The sequence below is a fragment of the Dipodomys merriami genome, unplaced genomic scaffold, assembly GCF_024711535.1.
Source record: "Dipodomys merriami isolate MVZ:Mamm:240054 unplaced genomic scaffold, mDipMer1.0.p SCAF_1, whole genome shotgun sequence".
Classification (NCBI taxonomy): Eukaryota; Metazoa; Chordata; class Mammalia; order Rodentia; family Heteromyidae; genus Dipodomys; species Dipodomys merriami.
Window position 1 is genome coordinate 36,000,579 of NW_027202270.1, and position 24,498 is coordinate 36,025,076.

Sequence of the window (24,498 nt, forward strand, 5' to 3'; positions counted from 1 at the left end):
TTGCTTATGCTACTTACAGAAATGAGTCCCAGTTTTTGTTAAATGGATCTCCTTGAGAATTTTATTTTTTTAAATCTTAAAGTCTGGATCCCACTTCTAGGGATTCCAACTATCTTTGACTGTAGCTTGATCAACTGGATTTAAAAACAAACTAACCAACAACTCCCCAGGTAACTTGCATTGAGCCAAGATTGAGAACAGTAGCCTGCAGATTCTTTCTTAAGTTTTCCAAATTGTCAGCTAATTTCGGGAGTCCAAGCTATCTGGAGAAAGAGTGAATGGCCCAAGGTTCTTCTTTTCCTTAGAACTACTTTACAAACCTAGCATTTTGGAGAACAAATAAGCTACTTGTGGTCATCTTTCTGCTGGACAGCCAGCTCCAGACTAAGGAGGTGAGAGCTTGGAGAAAGCAGGACCTTAATGTCTTCGATCACAGAGGCACTTTAGCTTAACAATTTGTCGGATGCACATGTGTGTATGCACACAAAGCATCTGAGGAGGGATGTGTGTGTGTGGTATAAGCTCCTACTGTATCCCAACTGTCTGAAGAACAGGTCTCCTCAGCATGAGAACTGGGTCTGAGAACAGCACCTCAGCTCTCCAGGGGAGCCCCACAGAAAGGGGGTGGACACACCACTCTTGACAAAACCCATGCAACTCCAGTTACATTCCCAGGGCATCTCACAACACAATAACAGTAACTTCTCAGAAATGGAGTGATTTGGGGCCCCTTCCAGTCCTGTTCAACAACAGTGTGCATCGTAACTAGTTGCCGCCCAGACGCGCTGCGTCCGAGCAAGCACAGGTTTACCGGACTCCGGGTTTGCCATGCGCTCCGTCCCCTGGCACAGTGGGGACCTAGCGACGGAAAGCCCTCCCCTCCCCCCTGCCCCCCCCCCAGCTCCTGGTCATCAACTTTTGTGGTGGGTGGGTGGCCAGCCCCCGGCTGTCAGGGCCAGGCGCAGGACTAGTCTCACCCCCCCTCCCTCAGCACCCTCCCCCCCCCATCCCGCCGGTCCGCCCCGCCCGCCTTCCTCCCGGGCCTCCGCGGGACGCGCCGTTGCCCTGGCAGCACCGGACGCCGCTGGAGCGTGGCTGCCGCAGCCTCCCGCCTAGGGCTCCCCAGACCCCGGGCCCGGGCTCGCCATGCCCCTCGGGAGAGGCAGGAGCCGGGTGAGCGCCCTAGAGCGCGGCGAGGTGGAAGGGGCCCCCGCGGAGGCGGCGTCCGGTTCCACGGCGCGGCCCCAGGCCGAGCGGATTCTGCTCCGGGGCATCTTCGAGATCGGAAGGGGCAGCTGCGACGTGGTGCTGAGCGAGCGCGCCCTGAGCTGGCGCCCCATTCTGCCCGAGCGCCCCGCAGGTGAGAGGGACCCCGCCCGCCTGATGCCCTGGCGCCCCCGGGGCCGCCCCTCTCCTTCACTCGGCCACCCCGCCCCGGCCCCGCCCCTCTCCGCTCGGCCCAGGGGGGCTCCAGCTCTGCCCGGCGCCCGGCCGCGTTCTCTCCCCCCACCCCCAGTCGCCACCTCCTGCCCAGCTGCAAAACCCTTCCTGCTACCAACCGCCTCCCCCCCCCCCGGCTGTCCGCGTCCCGGTGCCTAGCCCGGACCAACGTCACACTCTGCTTCTGCTGGCATCCTCAAAGGAAAACGGGAGCCAAGAGAGGCGACCACAGAGGCGGGAAGGGGCTCCGCCGGGATTCGCCTTTGAGCATCCTGGGTTTGAACCCAGGCGCTGTCCTGGGCCCTGGCCCTTAGCTCTTCCACTCTAGACTGACACTCTGCCACTTGAGCCACAGCCACACTCTCCAGTGTTTGCTAGTGAACTGTAAACGAGACCCTCACAGACTTTCCTGCCTCGGCTGGCTGGAAGCTTGATCCTCAGATTTCAGCCTCTTGAATAGCTAGGATTACAGGCCATAGGTGCCATGCCATAATTTCTCAGAGGACAGAAGCTTTAACTAGGAAAAGACATTGCCAGGTCTTCAGTGACCTCCCTGCCCCCAGCAGTATGTAGCTGCTCCTGTATGCCTTGTAGGACAGTCCCAGGCCCAGGATCTTGTCTCTGCAAAGAGCAAGGTGTGTAACTGACTTGGGCAAGTGGGTTCACCCCTCTGAGTTACAGTTTATTCACCTGAAAAATAAAGGATTTGTGGCCTATCTCAAAATGCTACCAGTTCTAACCACCCGTGAAGCTGCCTTTCAAAGAAAAACACTGAGTATTTTGTCCACTGAGAGAAATCTGAGTAAGGTTTGAATGGTCAATGGGGTCAACCGTCTGGTGTGCGTATTGTGTTTTACAGCAGGAACTTTTCAGCCCTAATGAATCCGAGGGACTGGCAATTGCTTCTTTACAGGTACTGCTTCTAGAAGGCATGCAGACATATGTCTGAAGAAGAGAGTTTAATCAAGGCTAGTTGTAAGCAGATTTTTTTCATTCATTTTCTCGTCTTACCTTCATTTTGTTTTATTTTCAAGTAATCTCTTCAAATGTCTTGGTCCAGATTTTCATAATCGGTTTAGTCAGTGTTAGGACACTATGTATGAAACATTTTACAAATAAAAGAAAGAGTTCAAATCTTAATGATTGCTTCCAACTAATTTTCCACATCCTTCTAATCTCATGTTACTTTTGTTCTTTTTTTTCCTTCCAAAAAATATTATCCCCACCACAGTTTTCAACTCAGCTCAATTACAGCAATGGCTGGAAAACCTAATAATTTGAGCTTCAGAATAGTCTTTCTTAAAAGTATTTCTTATAAGATAATTTTCTTGAGCTTTCAGTTTATACAAACATGTTTACTTCCCAGAAACTTAACAATGATAAAGATGAAGTGGAAAAATGTGAAAGCAAGGAAAAAATACCAATCAATTTTAAAACAATGAGACTTGGTGATTATGTAGAACTTAACCGAGCAGGATATATGCAAAGTATTAATCTGCCTAAGCTGTTCGGGAACAGATGCACGTGAAACAGATACCCCGTGTTCTGTTGTGTACATCCGAACCCAGACATCTGTCAGCAGACCGTGTGGTCAAAAAGCCGGGTTAACCCCCCAAATGACCTGTTACTCATGTGAATTATTGAAGGACTAATTACTCAGTAAGACATTTGCTTTGATTCTTCCATTTTCACATTAAGGGGAGGCACTCTCCTTAAAAACAAAACAAAACAAAACAAAAAACAACCCAGAACCAAAACCAAAATCAAAAAAAAGCAAGAAACAAACAAACAAAACCCCTGTGTATTCCTGAGCTGTGAATTTTTGAGGAGTTTTAAAAAGATGATCATGAAAGTTCAGGCTTACTTACTAACTGAATGTACAGTCTCTTTGTAACAATTTTAAATGTTTGACAGATCTGTTAATCTATCATAAAAATGTTCTCCAAGACTTTTTAGTTTGCTGTTAAGGACAATTGGTCCTCACAAAAACTAATGTGGATTGCCATTCTTCTCCAGAGGACTGCCACCTCGATTCCACGTACATTTTATGTGATGCTGTGGGAGGGGGAGGGGAGTGGTGGTGGAGGAGATTGTATAAAGTGGCATGTCCAGCTGTCACCAGCTACCTGAGGTCATCGAATACCAGAAATTTGACTAGAGTGACTCCAAAACTGAATTTTAAATACTATTTAATTTAAATCTAATAGCTACATGGGCTGAGAAACAACTACATTCAACAATAAAGCTGTAACATGGAGAGCTGAAAATGTTTCTGAGCTGGAGGGGTGTGTGTGGCTCGTGGAGAGCCTTGCCCAGCGTTTGTGAGGCCTGATTTCAATCCTTAACCTTAATGATATCTATATATCTATATCTATCTATTAACCATCCATTTATCTATGTCAAAAACTGTTTTTTTACTCAGACTTTGAAAATGTCTTGTGTAGTTAAGCTGTAGTTGCTTATACCAGTTATCTCAACTTCTTTGGAGATAGAAATGAGGGGGATCACAGTTCAGGGCCAGCCCAGACAAAAAGTTGGTAAGGTCCCCTCTCAGCTGGCCATGATGACCATGTCTGTAATCCCACATATGTAGGGAGTATCAGTGAGAGGATCATGGTCCTAGGCTAGCCAGGCAAAAATACAAAATCCTAACTGAAAAAAAAACCTAAAAGCAAAAAAGTTGAGAGTGTGGCTCAAGTGGTAGAGCACTTACTGAACAAGTGAGTCTAAACACTAGTACAGGTGCGGAAAAAGAGATACACAAAAATGTATTGGTTTTTACTATTATATTATGATTATGATTATTGGTGCTGATCCTGGGCCTTGAATTCAAAACCTGTGCACTGTCCTTTGAATTTTTGTGCTCAAGACTAGCGCTGTTCCACTTGAGCCATAGTTCCACTTCTGGCTTTTTTGGTAGTTAATTGGAGGTAAGTATTTCACATTCTTTCCTGCCCAGGCTGGTTTTGAACCATGATCCTCAGATTTCAGCCTCTTGAGTAGCTAGGATTACGTGCATGAGCCACCAGCACTCAGCTGTTTTTAAATAAATGGAGCAGTGGCAAAGTTGAGGTCTAGTATGTAAAATCATGTTATTTCTCATAGTCACTGTAGCTTTTTTGCTTGTTTGTTTGTTTGGGTGGTACTGGAACTTGTATGTAGGGTCTTGTACTTGCTTGGCTTGTGCTCTATGACTTGGGTCATGCTTACCACTTTGCTTTATACTGGTTATTTTGGAGATAGAGTTTCATGTACTTTTCTGCCCTGTCTGACTGTACACTATATTCTTTAGATCTTAGTCTCATGAACAGCTAGAATTACAGGTGTAAATCACCAGTACTCTGCTATTTTATTACTTAAAATCATTTTTGGCAAATGTACTCTGTCTCTTACAAAAACAGTGCATTCAATATGATCACTTTCCTAGCTGATATACTTGAACCATGAAAGTCTGCAGATAAATGTTATTCCTAAAAATGCTCCTACCACAGTGCAACATCTGAAGATGAGCATTCTTAAAAATGCACCCACTGTTGTGTCTCCTCTCTCCTTCCTTGTGAGAAGACTGGGTTTGAGTACTGCCTTGGGCAGAAATGAACAAACTTCAATGGTGTTTACTCATTGTCTGGGTACTTCTGGAGAAGTATGTGACTTCAGTTGCAAATTCAAGATGAATTTTGAGAGTACCTGTGGTTGCCCAATACCAAGTCCTTGTAGCACAATGTTCCTCCTCAGAGTTACATTCCAGCAATCACACTGATCATTAAAACTTGTGAGGACAAACACATTGATAATGATTTCAGTGATAAAGAACAACTTGACTTAGACCTTGTCACTGTAGTGTATTTTAGTGCCCAACAATGACCATTCTTATCCATTCTACATTTGTTCCATTTTGCATTTTTAGGTCAATAGAAGCTTCTTTGCCTTTATTTCTGAGTCTTTTTGACATTCCTTCAGCTTTCTGACATTTCTCTGGAATGATCCAGCTTCCTTACTGGAATGTTATGCTATTCTCGGCTCCTATTGAACATTTCAGATTTCAGATATGCATTTTACCCCGTCATTGAAGACTACTTCTTTTGGGGGCAATGGTACTTAGAAACCACAAAGAAATAGTCCTAAGCATGCTCACTGCTAAATTTCCCCTGTCTGACTCTTGTTATGTTTCTAGATAACAGAGATAGAAAGTAGCTCTTTCTGGTGTAGTTGTGTTTTGTTTTTGGAAAGAAACTATACCATGTAATTATGTTGATACATTGATTCAAATTTAGAATTAAGGCATTTTTATGACAGTTCTTTTTCCTACCATTCAAGTCCTGATTCCTAAGAATAACCTCATTACTTATTTGCTTTGTCTGTATTATATACAAACATGAAAATAGAATAATAACACTGATGCTCCATCAACAATGTAGTTACTGAAAAACCTTAACTTAGTTAAGTGTTACGGTACTTAAGTGTTAAATAGTTCTGCAACTTATTTATATTATTTTTTGTGTGTGCAAAGAGTATAAACTGCTGCAGAGATACAGTAATATTAAATGTGTTTCTGAAACTACTTCAATTTGAAATTATATCCCAACTTGATATATGGACTTGTTTCATTTTTGGTTTTGATTTTTAGGCACTATTTTTCTTAAATTTTGTAAAATATATAGATATTTCCAAAATCAAGTCTAAACAAGCTGTGTTCTTGGGAGTAAAACTTTCATCTATGTCTCTTTCTGTCCTTATCATTCCTCCTCCTTTTTTAGTGGGGAATGGGGTAGGGTGGGGAGTAAAACAGAGTAAGTTCATTTGAAAGTAAAAGAAATTGGTGGAAGTAGGGAAAATCTCTTCCTCCATCTGTCCATCCAGAAAGAGGCCTAAAGATGAGCCTATTGTAGTACTCTTTCAGTGGGCTTCTCCTGTATCTCCTCCCGTGTGCTTTGCTTAGATATCTTTGTGGCTTGTATATGCACTTACCCTGGCTTTTTTCATTGGTCAAGTGGGTACCCAGGGCATTGTGGGATGAAGAATTTGAACAGAGCCCTTACTACAAGTAAGCTTTCTTGTCTATTATTTCTTGAATATAGGCAAATGTGTGTATATTGCCCCATCCATACTACCTTCTTATATTCATGGCAGTGTGCATCATTTCCCCACCTTGATTTCTTTCTCATTTAGTTTATCCAATGTACTGACTCTACTATGTAGTCTTATTTTTAAACTGCCAAATAGGATAGGATAGGTTACTGAGCAGCTTTCTGTTAAGCATTTAAGTTGTTTCTCATCATATTTGTTCCTTCTTTCCTTCCTTTTTCCCTCCCTTTTTTCCTTCCTTTTTCCCTTCCTTCCTTCATTCCTTCCTTTCCTTTCCTTCCCTTCCTTCCTTCCTTCCTTCCTTCCTTCCTTCCTTCCTTCCTAACTTTCTTTCTTTCTTTCTTTCTTTCTTTCTTTCTTTCTTTCTTTCTTTCTTTCTTTCTTTCTTTCTTTCTTTCTTTCTTTCTCTCTCTCTCTCTCTCCTTCCTTCCTCCTTCCTCCCTCCCTCCCTCCATTCCTTCCTTCCTTCCTTCCTTCCTTCCTTCCTTCCTTCCTTCCTTCCTTCCTTCCTAACTTTCTTTCTTTCTTTCTTTCTTTCTTTCTTTCTTTCTTTCTTTCTTTCTTTCTTTCTTTCTTTCTTTCTTTCTTTTCTTTCCTTTCTTTCCTTTTGGTGGGTCATGGGGCTTGAGCTCAGGGTCTGTTCCTGAGCTTTTCTGCTCAAGACTAGCACTGTACTACTTTTGAGTCACAGAGCCACTTCCAGCTTTCTGGTGGTTAATAGGAGATAAGAGTCTCATAGACTTTCCTGCCTGGGTTGGCTTCGAACTGTGATCCTCAGATCTCAGCCTCCTAAGTAGCTAGGATGACAGGTGTGGGCCACCAGCACCCAGCTTATTATTTTTGTTCTTGCAAACAGTGGTATAATAAAAAATTTTATGCAGTCTTTAAAAGTTCTTCCAGTCTTTAAAAGTTCTTCCCCAATGTGCTTTTGAGATACACTCTTGAAAAGGAATCAATGAATGAAAGATACCTATATAATTTTGCTCAGTGTTTACCTTATTTATTCAAAACCATTTTGCTATTTTCCCTTTCTACATAATTATGTGAAAGCATTTGCTTTCTGAATGTTTCTTCAAAAACGTATATGATAAAACTTTTACGAAAAAGCAATCTGATTCATTAGACTGATAAACTGACATGTTGAATGGTAACCACTTTGTACAAAATACTTAAAGATAATAAAAATAATTAAAATACAATCTGATAAATGAGAAATAACATCTCAGTATAATTTTTATGTTTTTCTTATTAAATCGTTTGTGCTTTCAGCTTCTACCTCCTAATGGAAAACATATGGCAGGAATATGATTGCATGGTCTAGTTTATGAGCAACGAGAGATTAAGTACCATGTAAAGTACCATGGAAGAAAAGCAATCATTCTACAGAAGGAAGAGCAATCATCTCACTGAGTGGTTGGAAGGAGATGTCGGGAGGGTAGGAAGTAAACTCAACTTCAGTGTTGAATAAGAAGGTGACAAAGGTTGTTAACAGACACCAGGGTTGTTTCACTTATTTCCTTCGATAAGTTTGGGGTTAGGAATAGATGGATAGAGTTCACAAGGAAGAACCCAGTATGACAGCCTGTATGCCAGAAGACTAGGAGCAGTGTGACTGGGAAGGTGAGAGGAGGAGGAAGGTCTGTTATCACAGACCACAGTGGAGGAAGTTGGCTTGAGGAAAAGGGAAAAAATAATTACGCTGCTGAGCTTTTTGGTGTGGGCCATAGATGGGTCAGGGACACAGCTAAAATGGATTCTCAAATCAAAAGAAGGCATCTCAGTTGAAGTATAGTCTAGCAAAGCCTCAGCATTACTGTGCCCATGATTAACATGGCCACTACAGGAAAATTGCTTGTGAAAATGCACTAACTGGAGAAATTACTTTGGAAACGCTGCACATCGTATTTTAACTGAGCCTCGGGATCTCTCCTGCTGTATCTTGTTCCGAAGTTACTGCTGAAAAATCATTGTATTTAAAGTTTTCTTTTTCAGGAAAAATATTTATTACAATGCTGGTAAACCAAGTTACAATAAATGGATATAGTCTATAATTGGTCAGTTAATAGAAATTTGTAAATGTGTCAACATTTATATGTAGAAAATAACTATCCTTTTATTATTATTATTATTATTATTATTATTATTATTTGGTGCTAGTACTGGGGCTTGAACTCAGGGCTTCAAGATCTCACTTGTCTTTTCTGCTTAAGGCTGGTAATCTACCACTTGAATTATATATCCCTCTACTACCAGATTTTTGGTGGTTAATTGGGGAACAGTCTCATGAACTTTTCTGCCCTGGCTGGCTTCAAACTGTGATCCTTAGATCTCAGCCTTCTGAGTAACTAGGATTATTGGCATGAGCCATGAATGCCTGGCTTATTTGTCCCACTTTAAACATAGAAAAAGTTGTTCAGTCACTTCTTAAAATTTCCATATTGGTAGTTCTTTGGTTTTACACAAATAATATTTCTCAGTTTCTAAGTTTAGTGAATGTTTCAAGCACATAGTTCAAAGCACATTTTAGTGTCCATGCATATAGGAAGAATAAGAACCATAAGATCAATCTGTTGGCATGTACTCATTTTCTTATTTTATTTTTCTTTTGTGCTGGTCCTGGGGCTTGGACCCAGTATCTGGGCACTGACCTGGAGCTTTTTGTGCTAAAAGACACGTTCTCTACCACTTGAGTCACAGCACCACTACTGACTTTTCGGTGGTTAGTTGGAGATAAGAGTCTCACACACTTTCTTGTCTTGGCTGGCTTTGAACTGTGATCCTCTGACCTCAGCCTCCTGAGTAGATAGGGTTACAGATATGAACCACCAGCACCTAGTGATTTTCTTAGATTTTAAGTGTATTTTCAAGCCAGAAAGTAGAGAAGTATGACAGCATATGTTGGTATTTGATTTTTTGTACAGATGAAAACTTCCTATAATTAAAGTCTTGGTTAACAAAATGCATTCAGTATTACTTATATATCTCACTCCAATATAGTTTTTACAGAAGTTTCTAATGTGGTACAAATGTGGTATGACAGCATATGTTGGTATTTGATTTTTTGTACAGATGAAAACTTCCTATAATTAAAGTCTTGGTTAACAAAATGCATTCAGTATTACTTATATATCTCACTCCAATATAGTTTTTACAGAAGTTTCTAATGTGGTACAAATAAACTTTTCTTTCAAAATCATTTTCATTTCCTAAATTCCTCATTTCTGGAAGAAATTGTTAGCTTCTGACCTAATGATAAGTTACGTTTTCAAGGTGGCTGGAATGTTATTACGCTATAAACAAACCTCTATTATATAGAACATCTTGGAAACAAGGACATATCTCAAAGTGAACCTTATTTTTCTAAAGTCTTCTTAGCATTTGAATGTCTCCATAGATACCTACTATACTTATTTTGCACACAGTTCTACACAGAGAATAATATGCACTATATGCCACCTAAATCCCAATAGTTAGTATGAAAAGCTATGGTATGCCTTTGAATTTGGCTTTTTAGAGGCCTTTAGTCAATAACAATTAATTAGCATTCATTGTGTACATTGCTCTCTTCTGGGTGATGTGACTAGCTTCTAAGAAATATAATGGAAGATTTTAGCCTTCTGACATTAAAAGTGATAATATACTTACAAAGTTATGTGCTACTTTACATGAAAATGGTTTATCAATTTCTTATTTCTTAACTAGTAGACAAAGGATACCATATGGAAGTCAAAGAGTTCTTGTTCCCATTCGAAACTAACCAGGAATTATCATTGGCTTTGAGAATAACAACTATCTTCACATTATTCTTGGAGAGACTGGGAAAAATTTAGTGGATTACTATAAAAACTTCAGTATCTCAATTTGATTAGTGTTCTGCTTTTGTATATTCTCAATAAGAAGAGTTAAATGGGAAGTCTACTTTGAAAATTCAAACCATCTATCAGGTTCAATTTACTATTAAAATCTTGGGCCCTGGATATAACCTTCTAATTTTGTTTCTTCATCATAGTGAAAGTGCTGGTCATTATGATGCTAGTGATGCTCTTTTGTCTGCATGCACTATTGCAACATAATGTGTTGTACATTTGATATGGATATTACCATATTGCCATAAGGAGCTGCTATTATTTTAGACCCCAGCTGATTCTATGATAGTGTCAAATTTCTTTAGCATATGCTTATGTTTTTTGTACAACTGACCTGAAGAAACATCTGCTGTGTTTGTGGTGGTATCTACTGTTTCTTTTTAAGATTTTGACTTGTCAGGGACTCTTTAAAACATACATGTCCAATACTTCAATAGGTTAGGTTCTTTTTCTGTCTTTTTTAATTGATATAGATAAAGCTTATTAAGTAGTTTTATAACATACTTCACAGAGAAACTGAAGCTATGTAGAGGTCTTAAAAATCTCTTCATATTTGTGCTTGGCTACTACTTCAAAATATAAAGTTACAAATTTAACAAATCTCTTAAGATACAAAGTTTTTAGCTTTCTATTAGACCTGAAATTTTTCTTTGAATTCATTGATGACTGTGTGAAGTAGTGTGTGAAGTAGGGTGAAGTAGTGGTCAGTTCATATACTGGTTTTAATGGTTGTGTAAGGTCAAGCAAAGAAAGTAGAAGTGCAGTTTTTATAAACCTATTAGATCTTGCTGTAGAGGAGCTAGAGAAATATATGGAAAAGGAGCCATTGATTGCCTAACCATTGGCACTCCCACCTTTATTCATTTTAACAAGATCTTGACTGAGATAATCCAACTAACCAGTAATAACCAAGAATTTAAATCATTGAATGTTTCCTTTCCCAGTTTCTCCTTGATTTTCTTTAACTTTTTTTTCAAAAATGGAGCTGGGAGTACTTCCCAGGTCACATGCACTTTTATTTTTTTAAAGAATCTAGAGACAACCTGAACAATGATGACCCCCTTATTTATACTTTTAAAACCAATCTAGAATATCACTCAAATGAAGGCTCTTCGAATAGTAGAAGTTTTCCATGCCTTTCAATGGAAAATGAATAGGTACTCTCCTTTTCACTTGATTAGAGGATTTTAGCAATTGCATTTTGTATACTCAACACACAGAATACCAAGCCTAAATTTAATAAAGCATATATGCATGAGAGGCATAATACTTAGTATCAGAGTATTCCAATATTAAGATAACTGGAATAACAAGGTTTTATTTTTGACTCACCTCTTCTGCCCCACCCATTGGCTTTCTGTCTGTGTCATCATTTACATATCTATGCTCATTCAGTAGCCTGGCTGCTCTCAGTTCCTTTATGTCCCTTGGGTGACTTATGTCATTAAAACAACCTTCTGTCCCCTTGCTTGTCACCACTTGGCTGAAACTGAAATGTGCTCTGTGCCAGTTACCTTAAGTGCCTTGCCTCTTGTGGCTCGGCCTTGGACGCTGTGATGTCTGTGCCTTCTTTTCTAAAACTCAGTCCTACCAGGGATGAAAGGACCACTAGAACTGTTAGTTTTGATGATAAAACCCAAATGAGGCTCTGCTGAGTTCTCAGCTTGCTTTTTATTTAGGCCTGAAATAGGAGAGCCAGGGGCCACTGTGTCCCTTGAGAAAGAAGTATTTACTTCAGCCTTCTGGGCCCAACATTCAACCCTTTAAATGGGCTGGTGGGATGAACCCAAAGGGAATGCAATTTCCCTAAATTGTGGTTTAGTTTCCCTTGCTGTAAAACCTGAGTAGGACTAAATAAGGGAAGTCTCTAGTGACTTTCTTTTGCCTCCTGAAGAGCAGACCATTTATTTTGTCATAGCTCTCATAGTGGCCCTGGACCCTGGCTCTCCTATTTCAACCCTCAATCCCTCCTCCCCAACCCAAGGCTCTTGAGGACCAAATGATAAGGGGGCTTGCACATGAGGCAGAGTATATCTGGAGTTGTATTTGAAATATGAGAGATTATTTAGTAGTTTTCACTTGATGCTTACTACTTGCTCTATTTTTGTTTTTAGTTTTTAGCACAGTGAATTTTTTTCAGTATTACTATGTGATTATGTGGTTGCAGGGGGTGGGGGAGTGGGAATATTAGGAAATACATTTCCATGAATTTTGCATGTTGCCTAGACTGCTACCCTGAACAGGTGGGCCCATAATTGTTTACTTGATGCTCTTTTTAAAAAGTCAATTATATCATGGGAAATTGAAGAATATCAAAATTAATTTGTTTAAGCATTCTTTAGGAAATGTGTGTGTGTGCACGAGAGGAACATTGGGTTTCTCCCTTAAAGGACAGGCTTTGTTTTGCTTTTAATAAGACACACTCTTTATAATTAAAACAAAATCCCAGTGTTAAGGGATTACTGTTTTAAATAATTGGATTTCTTTTCTTTGTTTCTCTGATCCCTATATATATGAGAATACATCTATTAGTGACTTAGGATAATAAATATTTCCAAATTAAAATATTCTCTTATCCACCGAATTTTAATAGTGCCTCTCAAAATTTATGTATAATGATAATGGGGTAAAATAAGGTCAGAATTTGTGTTAGATTTGGTAAAAGCAAAGATAAAGATTAGTTAAGAGTAATATCTGTTAAAACACTTTTCAAATGTTAATTTAATTTTCTCAAAAATTAACAAATTATTCAAACTATGAGTTTCATTATTCATATAATTTTTATTTAATACTTTCCTTAAAATATACAATTTTGTACTTTGTATTTATTGTTTTAGATAACTGCTTTCTTGAAATGGTATTTTAATGTCTAAAGATTATTTAATTTGAAAAAGATCATGAATAAAAAGCTTTAGCAAAAGCAAAATGTAAGTGTTCCCTTGAATACTTGAAAAATAAATTCCAGACCCTGCCTTTCTTTTTCTTTCCATAAATGCAGTGTCCTGTTATGAAACTTAAATTAATATATATTAATTATATAAAGGGGTTTCATTATGATATGTTCATTCATATATACAATGTATTTTAATCAAATTCACCTCTTACTCTTTATTTCTGTTTTTCCCTTTTAAAATAAATTTTAATAAACTATTATATTCAAACATGTATATAAACTTCAATAATATTGGCCTTCTTCTTCCTGTTGGTCCTTCCCTGTTCAACAATTCCCCTTTTGTGTTCAGGGCATTTTTCTTATGGTCTAGATTCTGCACATGAGGTAATACATAGCTGTCTTAAAAATATCAAATGGCTCACAAATTTGTGTGTCATCTTTGCATAGGAGCTATGTTAAACTCTGTAACTTTCGTTTATTTGATACAAAGTGTGATCCTTTTTATAAATCTCTTAAATCATATTATGAACCCATCAGGTGGGTGTGAAATCTGGAAGGCATACTTTACTAGAGCAAAATCTTCCTCCACATCAGAATTTGAACTACTAGGGAAGAGTCGGGGAAGGGATGTGCCTGAAGGTCCACTTTACTAGTTGATTACTTCTGAGCTTTGATATGCCTTTTAAAATCTGTTTAGTCTCAGATTAATCTTGACACATGACTTTTCAGGGTGGGTTTGTTTGTGTTTAGACGCTCAAAAAGACTCTGGTTTTAGCTCCAGTACAAGGCTTTTTGAGAACCAGTGCAAATCTGAGACAAAATATCAAAATTTTAAATTTGGCCTTTCTGGCAAGCAATGTGGGACATAACTGTAAATGATACAAATAGTACAACAGAGTTATCAATTACCTTTATCTGTGCCTTGCTGTCTTGTGGGACTGTTACCTAAAATAAATTCATGGCCTACTAATATAACTCTAATGTTACACTTAACATGAACTAGCCAGTTGTTTAAAGATTTTTCCATTTTTTGGCATTAATATCCTTTAGTGGGCACATGTGGAAATGTTAGAACAAGGAATTGAAATGGGAAATGACCTGCTTCTCTTTATCATGTGCTCCCTATTTTATGACAGGGCAAGAAGCCCTTAGTAAAGACATTTTAGAAATAGTGAAGAAGAAACATAGAGGACAAATTGAGAAAGGATTGTGTGAGTAGCCTTTCATAATAGCATAACACAGCCTGAACTGCTTAAGAACTGAAATTCATTTACTTTTCCCACACTTCAGCATGCTGGAAGATCAAGTTGCTATCAGGGCGTCTCTCTTCCTTCCTTCCTTTTTCTTTTTCTTTTCCCTTTGCTTTTCTTTTTTCCTTTCTCTCCCTCTCTTTTTCTCTTTTTCTTTCTTTCTCTTACTCTTTCTCTCTCTTTCTCTTTTTTCTCTTTCTATCATTCTCTTTCTTCCTTTTTTCTTTTTCTCTCCCCTCCCCCACTTTGTGCCCCTGTTTGGGCGTCAACTCAGAGCCTGGCATTTTCAGTTGGTTCTTCTTCTCAAGGACAATGCTCTAACCTTTTGAGCCACAGCTCCACTTCCAACTTTTTGCAGGCTAATTGGAGAAAAGGTGTTATACTTCTCTACCCCATCTGACTTCAAACTATAACCCGTAGATGTCAGCTTCCTGAATAGCTAGGATGACAGATGTGAGCCACCAGCATCTTTATTCAGGTTGGTTTCTGGTGAGGCTTCTCTCTTTGGCTTGAGGTGGCTGACTTCTTGCTGTATCTTCACATGATTTTACCTCTGTGTCTACACAGAGGCTCAGAGATAGATCTAATTATCTCTGTGCTTACATAGACACAAATTCTATTAGATAGAATAGGCTCCCACCCTTAAGACATCATTTAACATTCATCATCCCTTCAAGGTTTTATCCTCAAATATAGTCACCTTGGGGTTAGAGCTTTAGCATATGATTTTTAGGGGATATAATCCAATCTTAAGAGGTGAATTTATTACTAGAGTCCTTTAAATTTTTCCAACCGTGACAATAGCTTTTGTTGCCCCTACAAGTTCCTGGTAAGAGGGAGGTGAGACTCTTGATTTCAGTTAAATAACTTGCTTAATATATAGTTATTTGCCTTATACATGTATGAAACACCAAAAGTACAAGCACCAATCTTTTAGTTATGGACTGGAGAAATAGCAGCAATAATGTTCACAGTTAGTGGAATATAATGAATATCACAAAAAGTGTGATATAGAGAAGTTTTTTTTAGCAGCTTTCACTTGATATGACTTGCTGTATTTTTGTTGTTAGTTTTTATCATGAAAATTCTAACATTAGATAGTTAATGTAATTTTTTTATCATTGTGAGTTTTTTCCCATAATTATTGATATTTGGGCACAGATAATTCTCTGATTCCCTCACTATTAATTACTTACTTTGTATTTTGGTACTAAAATAAATGTCACTTATCTCCTTATCTTGCCAGTAAATAATAAGGTTGAATGTTGGGAAGTGCTGAGAGCTACAAGCCAAGGTTGTTAGGAGCAACCTTAAAAGACCACATAGAGAAGTGACTTAGGCAGATAATACTCAGCTTCGTTCCAGTCTGAGCAGTTCACTTTTCAGCGTAATGAGAATTACTGACCTACATTTACAATTGTACCCTGTTATCTGTTATCTAAATCCATTGTGCTTTCAAAGGGAGTAATATGAAAAGAGGCCACCTATATTTGCTTCTGTTTTGGATCATAAGTGATTTCTTTTTATTGTTAGATGATCTGCTTCCAAAAGATCACTGAAGTAGAAAATTCTCTAAGCATCTTATATGAAATCCTAAGCAATATAATTTTCAGAATTATGGAGTCTTGAAGTTGTAAAATGATGTAATAACCATTTCAAATACGATGTAAACAAGAATTCAAATGAGTTAGTTCTGTTTGGAAATAGTTAAAATTGTTTTCAACTTTTGATGAACACTTATTTTTTTGAAACATCATCTTAGGATTTAAGCCTTTTCTTATTCAGCCATTCCTCCTATGGTAGACATAGAACTACATCCTTATCTTGGTTTTCTAAGGCTCTAAAAATACAAAGCAACAGATGTTATACCTAGCATAATTATATGTATCCTAGAAACACATCTTTTATAGTGAGACTAGTTCTTAGGAAAACAAAAATTTGGCAAACAAAGGGCATTAACTTGCTGAACTCAGCAGTAATTACCTGGACTACATTCTAATAATCTCAAATAGTAACTGCAGGCAGCTATTGGAAAAAATACAATTCTAAAATACACTAAAATAAATAAGTAAATTTTAGCTTAGACTCTTTATTTTCATGTTTGAAAGTTTTTACAACAATTTTTTGGAAGAGATTTCAGGATTCCTATATTGATGCTGAGACTTTGAACCATGTCCTCTGTAAATTACTGCCTTCATCTCTTTACTTTTTATTTTATTTATTTTGTGCTGGTTCTGGGGCTTGAACTCATGGCTTGGGCACTGTCCCGGAGTGTTTTTGTTCAAGGTCAGTGCTCTACCACTTGACACATAGCTCTATTTCTGGCCTTTTTGGTGGTTATTGGAGATCAAAGTCACAGAGTTTTCTGCCTGGGCTAGATTCAGATCCTCAATCCTCAGATATCTCATCCTCCTGGGTAGCTGGGATTCATGAACCACCCACATCTGGCTGCTTTCATTTCTTTCTTTCTTTTTTTTTTGGTCGGTCGTGGGGCTTGTACTCTAGGCCTGGGCGCTGTCCTTCAGCTCTTCAGCTCAAGGCGAGCGCTCTATCACTTGAGCTACAGTGCCACTTCCGGTTTCCTAGTGGGTTTTATTGGAGATAGGAGTCTCACAGTCTTTCCTGCCTGGGCTGGCTTTGAACCGTGATCCACAGATCTTAGCCTCCTGAGTAGCTAGGATTACAGGCGTGAGCCACCAGCACCCGGCTTGCTTTCATTTCTTAATGATGGTATTTTAAACAAAATAATCAATTTGTGAGTTCCCACTGTCCCAGAACTTGAACACTGTAGACAATGCAGTCATAGGTACTGGTGCCTGTCCCTCAGCTTCTGAGTTTCTGATTAATGGCATCTTAAAGTATCCTCTTTTTTTTTTTTTTTTTGTCAGTCATAGGATTTGAACTCAGGGAGGGCCTGGGCACTGTACCTGAGATTTTGTGCTCAAGGCTAGCGCTTTACTGTTTTGGGCCACAGGTCTACTTCTGTTTTTTTGGTGGTTAATTGGAGACAAGAGTCTTACTGACTTCCCTGCCTGGGCTAGCTTCAAATTGCAGTCCTCAGATCTCAGTCTCCTGAGTCTCTAGGATTACAGGCATGAGCCACCAATAGGTGCCTGATAGGCACCCTCCTTTGTTTCCTGCTGGATCAGATAGAGCTACTGTGTATGTGTGTGTTATAGAAGAATTATCTGGTCATCCGCTGGAAAGCTATCTTCTAAACCATTTACAAAATTGCAAAAGCCCTTACCACCCCCCCTCCAAGCCCCCAAAACCTTAGAAGTTGATTGTGATGATTTTTGAGTCTGAGTTTAAATAATTGAGTTTCTCAGTGGTTTGGTCTGTTTTCACACTTGCCACCAAAGTCATCTCAACCTAAGTTTGTACATTATTTCCCCTTTAAAAGATCTGAAACATAAATGAAAAATTTTATGGTGAGGCATTATTTAGATTGTGATAATATTCTGAAACAATAGCACTTCCTATCTTGTATTGACTGTCTTAGAAGATCAGCATGTCTTTGTGGGGTTGATGTTGATTATGCAGATAGGCCATTACCTAGTTTCAGATGCCTACCAGGCCCTTCTCCTAGGAATGGTTGCAATGTCTTTCTTCTCACATCTGTTGAGAGCTGAGACGTTGAAGAAGAGGAATAGCCCATTTCAGCATTGGCACATTTACTGCAACACTGAGGGCTTCACTCTTCAGGACCAGGATATAGAGTTCTGTTACTGTCACACTGTGAGGATGCCTTTCTTTTGGCCCAGCAAAATCCAAGATCCACCGAGAAGTTTTTAGATGTTGAAGGCAAATGATGGTGAGCAAAGTTTTGTCCCTTTATTGGCTAGAATTAGTACAAAAGTTTCCCTTCTGAGTAGGGCACAGAAATCTCTTTGGGATGAATATAAGTTGACTTGTATCTTGGCAGGAACAATGAAAGTAGCCTTTGAACAGGAGTCAACTTCTGGTCACTTATTATTTTTTAATCTTACATTTCAAATATTTCTTTGCATTTTTTTACATATTATTTCTCAATTCTTAGTTTTCTTCTTCTTCTAATCAGTTCCATTAATTTCTCTTCACTAAGAGGCTTTTCTAGGCTACTTCAGGGAGATTCTCAAGATGACTCCTGTCAAGCGGTAACTTGGAAGCAAAAAGCTGCCAAAGTTTCACAGGATGGTTTGCTATCCACCTACCTTGCTTCAATTCCCAAATGTACTGAAAGGCTACAGGAAAAGAACCATATCTAATTATCCTTAAGTCCTTGATATCTTTGTCAGAAAACACCTGGTGCATAGTAGACACTAATGCATTGAAAATAGATTATCTATGAAAGATATACTTCTTTGTCTCTACATTTATAGATAGAATAATTTCTAAATCTTCATGCTTATCAGGAAGAAACACTAACTAAATGAATAATCCTCCAGAGTAAAAAGCAAAATTACTTTTATATATTTTCTCTTGAAAGTAAGGGAAGGTAAATAGTCTCCCAGACACAGAGGGTCCATGTATTTCTGCTACTAGCAGGAGATATCTGATGTCAAAGGAAGACCCTAATTCTGCTGCATTGTTTTCTTCAAATATGTATAAAAAATTCCCCTCTTTTTCCAAGGGCCTGTCCTTAGAAACAACTTTTACTTTCCAATATAGTTATAGCAAAAAAGCAGAATTGAGTATGGAGAGCTTTTCTCTGAAATTTTTAGGAAGCATATTTACTGTTAGGTTCATAAGGACCTGAGTTTCCCACTAGGATTGTTCAGTGAACAATGTGGTTGGACAATTAGCAAGAGAAGGGAAGAAGCAAGTCTGCTAGAGCATTCTGGGAATGTCCAGGCCTGTCAAGCAAGTGGTACTTGATGAATCAGGGGCCCCAGTCACAGTCTCCATGGCTGCTCTTCTCTTTTCCTCCCATGCCCTTTGATTTCTTTTCTACATTAGTTTTTCTTGCTTTTATGGCTTATTTACATGGAAGTTCTTTTCTACTGCAGATCTTTCATTGTACCTCTGTTTTCCTCTCTGCTTCTCATTATTTCTCATTTTGAACATTCAGATGACTATCAACAATGATAAAGTAATACTTAGCATGAGAGATAAATACTGGGAAAATGGAGTCTTATAATTGTTTATCTTTGTATTGCTGACAGTGATTGGTAGAGTTGAGCTTTGCTATTCCCTATGTGACTGAGTGCCCAAGTATGGAGTTTTAAGTTTATCTGTCTCTTGCCTTCAGCCTATAATATGGAATATAATAATAGCACCCATTTTATGATAACCATTCAGTGATGTGATGGACCCAAGCCTCTTTGTACTACACAGAACTAAAATTTTTGTCTATTAATGTTTGATACTTATTAGATGATTTTAAAGCTAAGTATTGGATAAATCCATGATTTTATTTTTCTCATTTTACTAAGAATAAATTCCTATTAGAGAGTAAATTCTTGTTTTGTTCACCCTATTTCTCTAACTTCTGACAAGGTGCCCAGCAAATTAAGGATTCTTCTACATTTGTTAAATGCATGAATTAATCCATTATACTACTTTTATTTTAGGGATGAGATAACAAGTTCATATGGTAAGGCATTTGTCTTAAGATTAGTGATCTATGGCCCAACTGCACACCAGCACACTTTATGAGAACAACATGCTATTATCTCAAAAGCTATTTATTTTATATATTATGTTGATAGGAAGTTCTATAGGCTTCCAGGTGGATAAACTTTGACAATCAAGAAATCCTAGCCTGGGTTAGGTAGGTGGCTCAGTGGTAGAGTGCTCGCCTCTCATGCATTAGGCCCTGGATTTGATTCTTCAGCACCACATAAGCAGAAAAAGCCGGAAGTGGTGCTGTGGCTCAAGTGGTAGAGCACTAGCCTTGAGCTGAAGAGCTGAGGGACAGCGCCTAAGGACCAGAGTTCATGCCCCACAGCCGGCAAAAAAAAAAAAACAAAAAACAAAAACAAAAAACAAAAAACAATCCTAGTCTTCTCATTAAAATCATTTGAATACCACTTATCTTACTTTCCACATCCCCATCCCTAATGTAAGACCTTTTTTCCCATATAGAACTATTATGAGCACAAATTGAGATCATCTTTATAGAACACAAAGTTTATATTTCTTTGCTCCTCTTCCAATTTCCTAGCAGGATATATTTTACATATTCACTTCATTTAACTTTCTTTACTTGCCTCCTAAGATGTCATTCTTTTTGTTTTCCTCCTATTCCACAAGTCTCCTGCCCAGTCTTTTTACTAGACTTCTTCCCTGTGTCTGCCCTCTGCCCTCTAAGTGTCTGTTTCCATTCTCTAAATCTGAACCTATGCTAGTTGCTGGCTTCTAACATCTGTTAACTTGCACATGTATATCTCTAGTCTGGGCCTTACCTCTGAATTTCACATGAATGATTCTAAGGCCTTCATCAGTATCAACTTTGATACTGATTTCTAAAAAAACTTACATAACAAACTCCACTTGCTCTATATCCAGACATCAACAGACCCAGTTATTTCTTTCTTTTAATATACGCAAAATTGAGTAACCCCTCTATTGCCACCTTGGTATCAAGATACCATCATTTCTCACCTGGATATTCACTATCTTCATTACTATCTGTCTCTAACCATGTCCCCATTAGTTTATTCTTATATACCAACTGGCTGCTGTTTGTAAACTGTACTTCGGATCACATTCTTCTGCTCCTTGTTTAGGGAAGTATTCAAAGTCCATACTACTTGCGATTCTATCTAGTATAACGCTAGTCTACTTGCCTCTAACCCTTCCATTTTTGTGTCTTATCCCTTTACCCTTTTTCACAAACACCAGTCACACCTTCCTTCCTTCCTTCCTTTCTTCCTTCCTTCCTTCCTTTCTTCCTTCCTTTCTTCCTTCCTTCCTTTCTTTCTTTCTTTCTTTCTTTCTTTCTTTCTTTCTTTCTTTCTTTCTTTCTTTCTTTCTTTCTTTCCTTCCTTCCTTCCTTCCTTCCTTCTTTCTTTCTTTCTTCCTTTCTTCCTTTCTTCCTTTCTTTCTTTCTGTCAATCGTGGGGCTTGAACTCTGGGCTTGGGCGCTAACCTTGTGCTCTTCAGCTCAAGGCAAGTGCTCTACTGCTTGAGCCACAGCACCACTTCTGGTTTTCTGGTGGTTAATTGGAGATAAGAGTCTCATGGAAGTTTCTGCCCGGGATGGCTTTGAACCGTGATTCTCAGAACTCAGCCTCCCGAATAGCTAGGGTTACAGGCGTGAGCAACCAGCACCCGGCTCACCAGTCACATCTTTCTGTTCCATGAACTCCACAAGTATACTCTTGGCATAATATCTTTAAATTTTCTGTTTCCCAGTTTAGGAAACAAACATGGGCACTTGATGATTCATTACCTAACACAATTTTGTGGTAAAACCTCATAATATTTCAGGATGAAATATTGCTAAAAAATAAAACTCATGTTATTGGTTAAGGTCTAGTTTTGCTGCAGAATAGGGTTAGCGTAGGATTTTATTGCTAAAAATTTTAAGAACAAAATGTGAAATCTTCAATTTTATTGATTTTGCAATTATAGATGAATGATCCTAGAACTCTACTCACATGGTCTGTTTTCGTAGTTCCCTCATCATCTTTTATCAATGGTTATTTGCTGTGTAGTTAGGGAAGTTCTCTATCTAAAAGGCAAATCTGGACTGTGAAAAGTTTGCAATTAGACATTATTAAAAGAAGAAATAAAAGCTGAAATCATTTTTACACAAGTATGTGCTATTTTGAAGATAATGTGGTCTGTTGAAGACTTCCTCACCATTGTTGGAAATAATACTGTTTGATGAGGGACTGTTAACTCAAACACTTATTAGTATTAAGAATATCAGAAGTACTTAATGTGTTTCTGTCAGTAGATAACTCATCCATTATCTGCTTTAGTGCCTAGTAGCCTAACCAGTTCAAATCTGTTTCATTGATCTGTTATTGATTTGGCATTTAACTTTAAGTCTCGTTGTAGTATAATTTAATTCTTTTCTAATTGTCTTGTATATTCAAGCATTTTCAAACAGGTTAATCAAGGGATATCACCACAATTTAAACTGTTAACTAAAAATTATGAAAAATGTTTAACGCCTATATGAATTTTAAGTATCATTTGTAGAACTAATGGAAAATAGGATAGTGGACTATTTTGTAAATATAACTTGAAATTTTAACATGCATTTATATGCCTTACATTAAGGAATTCGTTTTTCTCTAAAGATAGGTAGTAAAGTGCAATAATTATATGTGTTTTCTTTTGAATGAGAATGTATAGGAGAAAATTAGGCTAGAGTAGGAGTTATGATACACCCCCCCTTTTCTCTCACTTCTCTCTTCTTCTGCCCTCCTCCCCACGATTGTGTCTCTCTGTCTTTGAACTAGGGGATTGAGTTTGAAGCACCTGTTAGACAGGCACTCTACCCTTAGAGCCACAATTTAACCCCATTTTCCATTGACTGTTTCTGAGGTGGAGTTTCACTTTATGTCCTGGTCAGCCTGGACTTTGATCCTCCTACTTGTGTTTCCCTGGGTTGCCTGGGATAAGTTTGCAACCCTGCATCAGGTAATTGTGGTGTCTTCATAGCTGCGTAACAGTCATAGGGTATCAAATCTAGCCACTGGCTGAAATAGTAGCTTAGTACTCAGAAATTTTTTTTTTCTAAGACTGGCCTAGAGCAGTGATCCCCTGATCTCAGCCTCTCAAGGGGCTAGGATAACAGGTTTGAGCCACCACACCCAGCTTAGAATCATTTTCTTAAAAGATTCTCCAAGATTGATCTTCTGTACTTCTAGAAATTGATTCTTCTCTTCTTGATAGTTTTGAGCCATAATTATATTTAAATTGCTAATCTGTTTTAAGGACACATCATAGTCAGCTTTATCACTTGCATAATGTTTTTCAAGAGAGCACCTTTAAAATCTTAAGACAATGAGAAAAAATCGAGCTAGGTAGTATTACTGTATTGTAAGAGCTGGTACCTATCTACTAATTGAAATCCTTCTTCAATCATGTTTTTTTTTTTTAAAAATTTCCACAGATTAGGCACAGCAGATGCAATTTTATTTTTTAATTCATATTACAAGGAGAACTTTGTTGTTTTGCATTTTATCAAAACGACTATTTATTATGGCAATGATACTTCAGTTGCACCAGTAAATGCAACCACATTTTAAATGCAAGTGATTATTTGCTTTCAACTTAGCAAATATGCCTTTCAGTAGTTAGTGTTTTTGAATAAGCCACTGGGCTTATATTCGATGGTGAAACGGAGCATCTTCAGGCACATGCACAGGTGGGCATCTTGGTAGCACACCCCATGCAGTGGGACACATGGCAGAGCCCCATAGGGGGGCACCGAGTGTGCAGCCTGAGCTAGGAGTCATTTTATAGCTAGTTACTATAGAATTGTGTGTTTCTGTGGAACAGCCATCGTTCACCACATCCATATAATACAATGTTTCTTTTTTATTCAATGTTTATTGTAATTTCTTAAAAAATAGTCAAAACTTGATTCATAGGTCCTATTTAGAAACCAAAGATCTCCCCTCCCCCCGCCCCTGGCTATCTATACAAATGATATTTTTGACTCTGTCCTTTATAATGTTGGCACCCTGTGCATATTAGATGTAATCAGGGCTGAAAGGAAACTTGAATCCATCTGGAAGCAATAAACTTTTCTAAAAGACTGCACCGTGTTATTTAATCCTGTGACTTCTTACTGTGAGTGAAATTAAGGTTTGATGCAGTTGTGTCACATCGTATTGATATCAAATTTATCTTTCTAAAAAAGAACCTGACAGTAGTATTACAGCCCAGAGGGGAAAATAGCTTGCTGTAATCTTATGAACTACTTTATGTTGATTTACATGCTGCATATTAAACTAGAACATTTAAGTTTTGTCTAAAATTTCACATTAACATTTTCTACATTCTTCTTGAATTTTGGCCT

At 38.3% G+C, this 24,498-nt stretch overlaps 1 protein-coding gene across 1 annotated transcript in view; it reads left to right on the forward strand.

Moving 5' to 3' along the window:
* The first annotated feature begins 1,111 nt into the window (after positions 1-1,111).
* Cerkl (CERK like autophagy regulator) overlaps positions 1,112-24,498 on the forward strand; it is an 87,814-nt gene continuing 64,427 nt past the window's right edge. Inside the window, exon 1 of the mRNA XM_070019747.1 lies at positions 1,112-1,360. Coding sequence (XP_069875848.1) covers positions 1,147-1,360 — 214 coding nt within the window. The 5' untranslated portion in view covers positions 1,112-1,146. The remainder of the gene's footprint in view (positions 1,361-24,498) is intronic.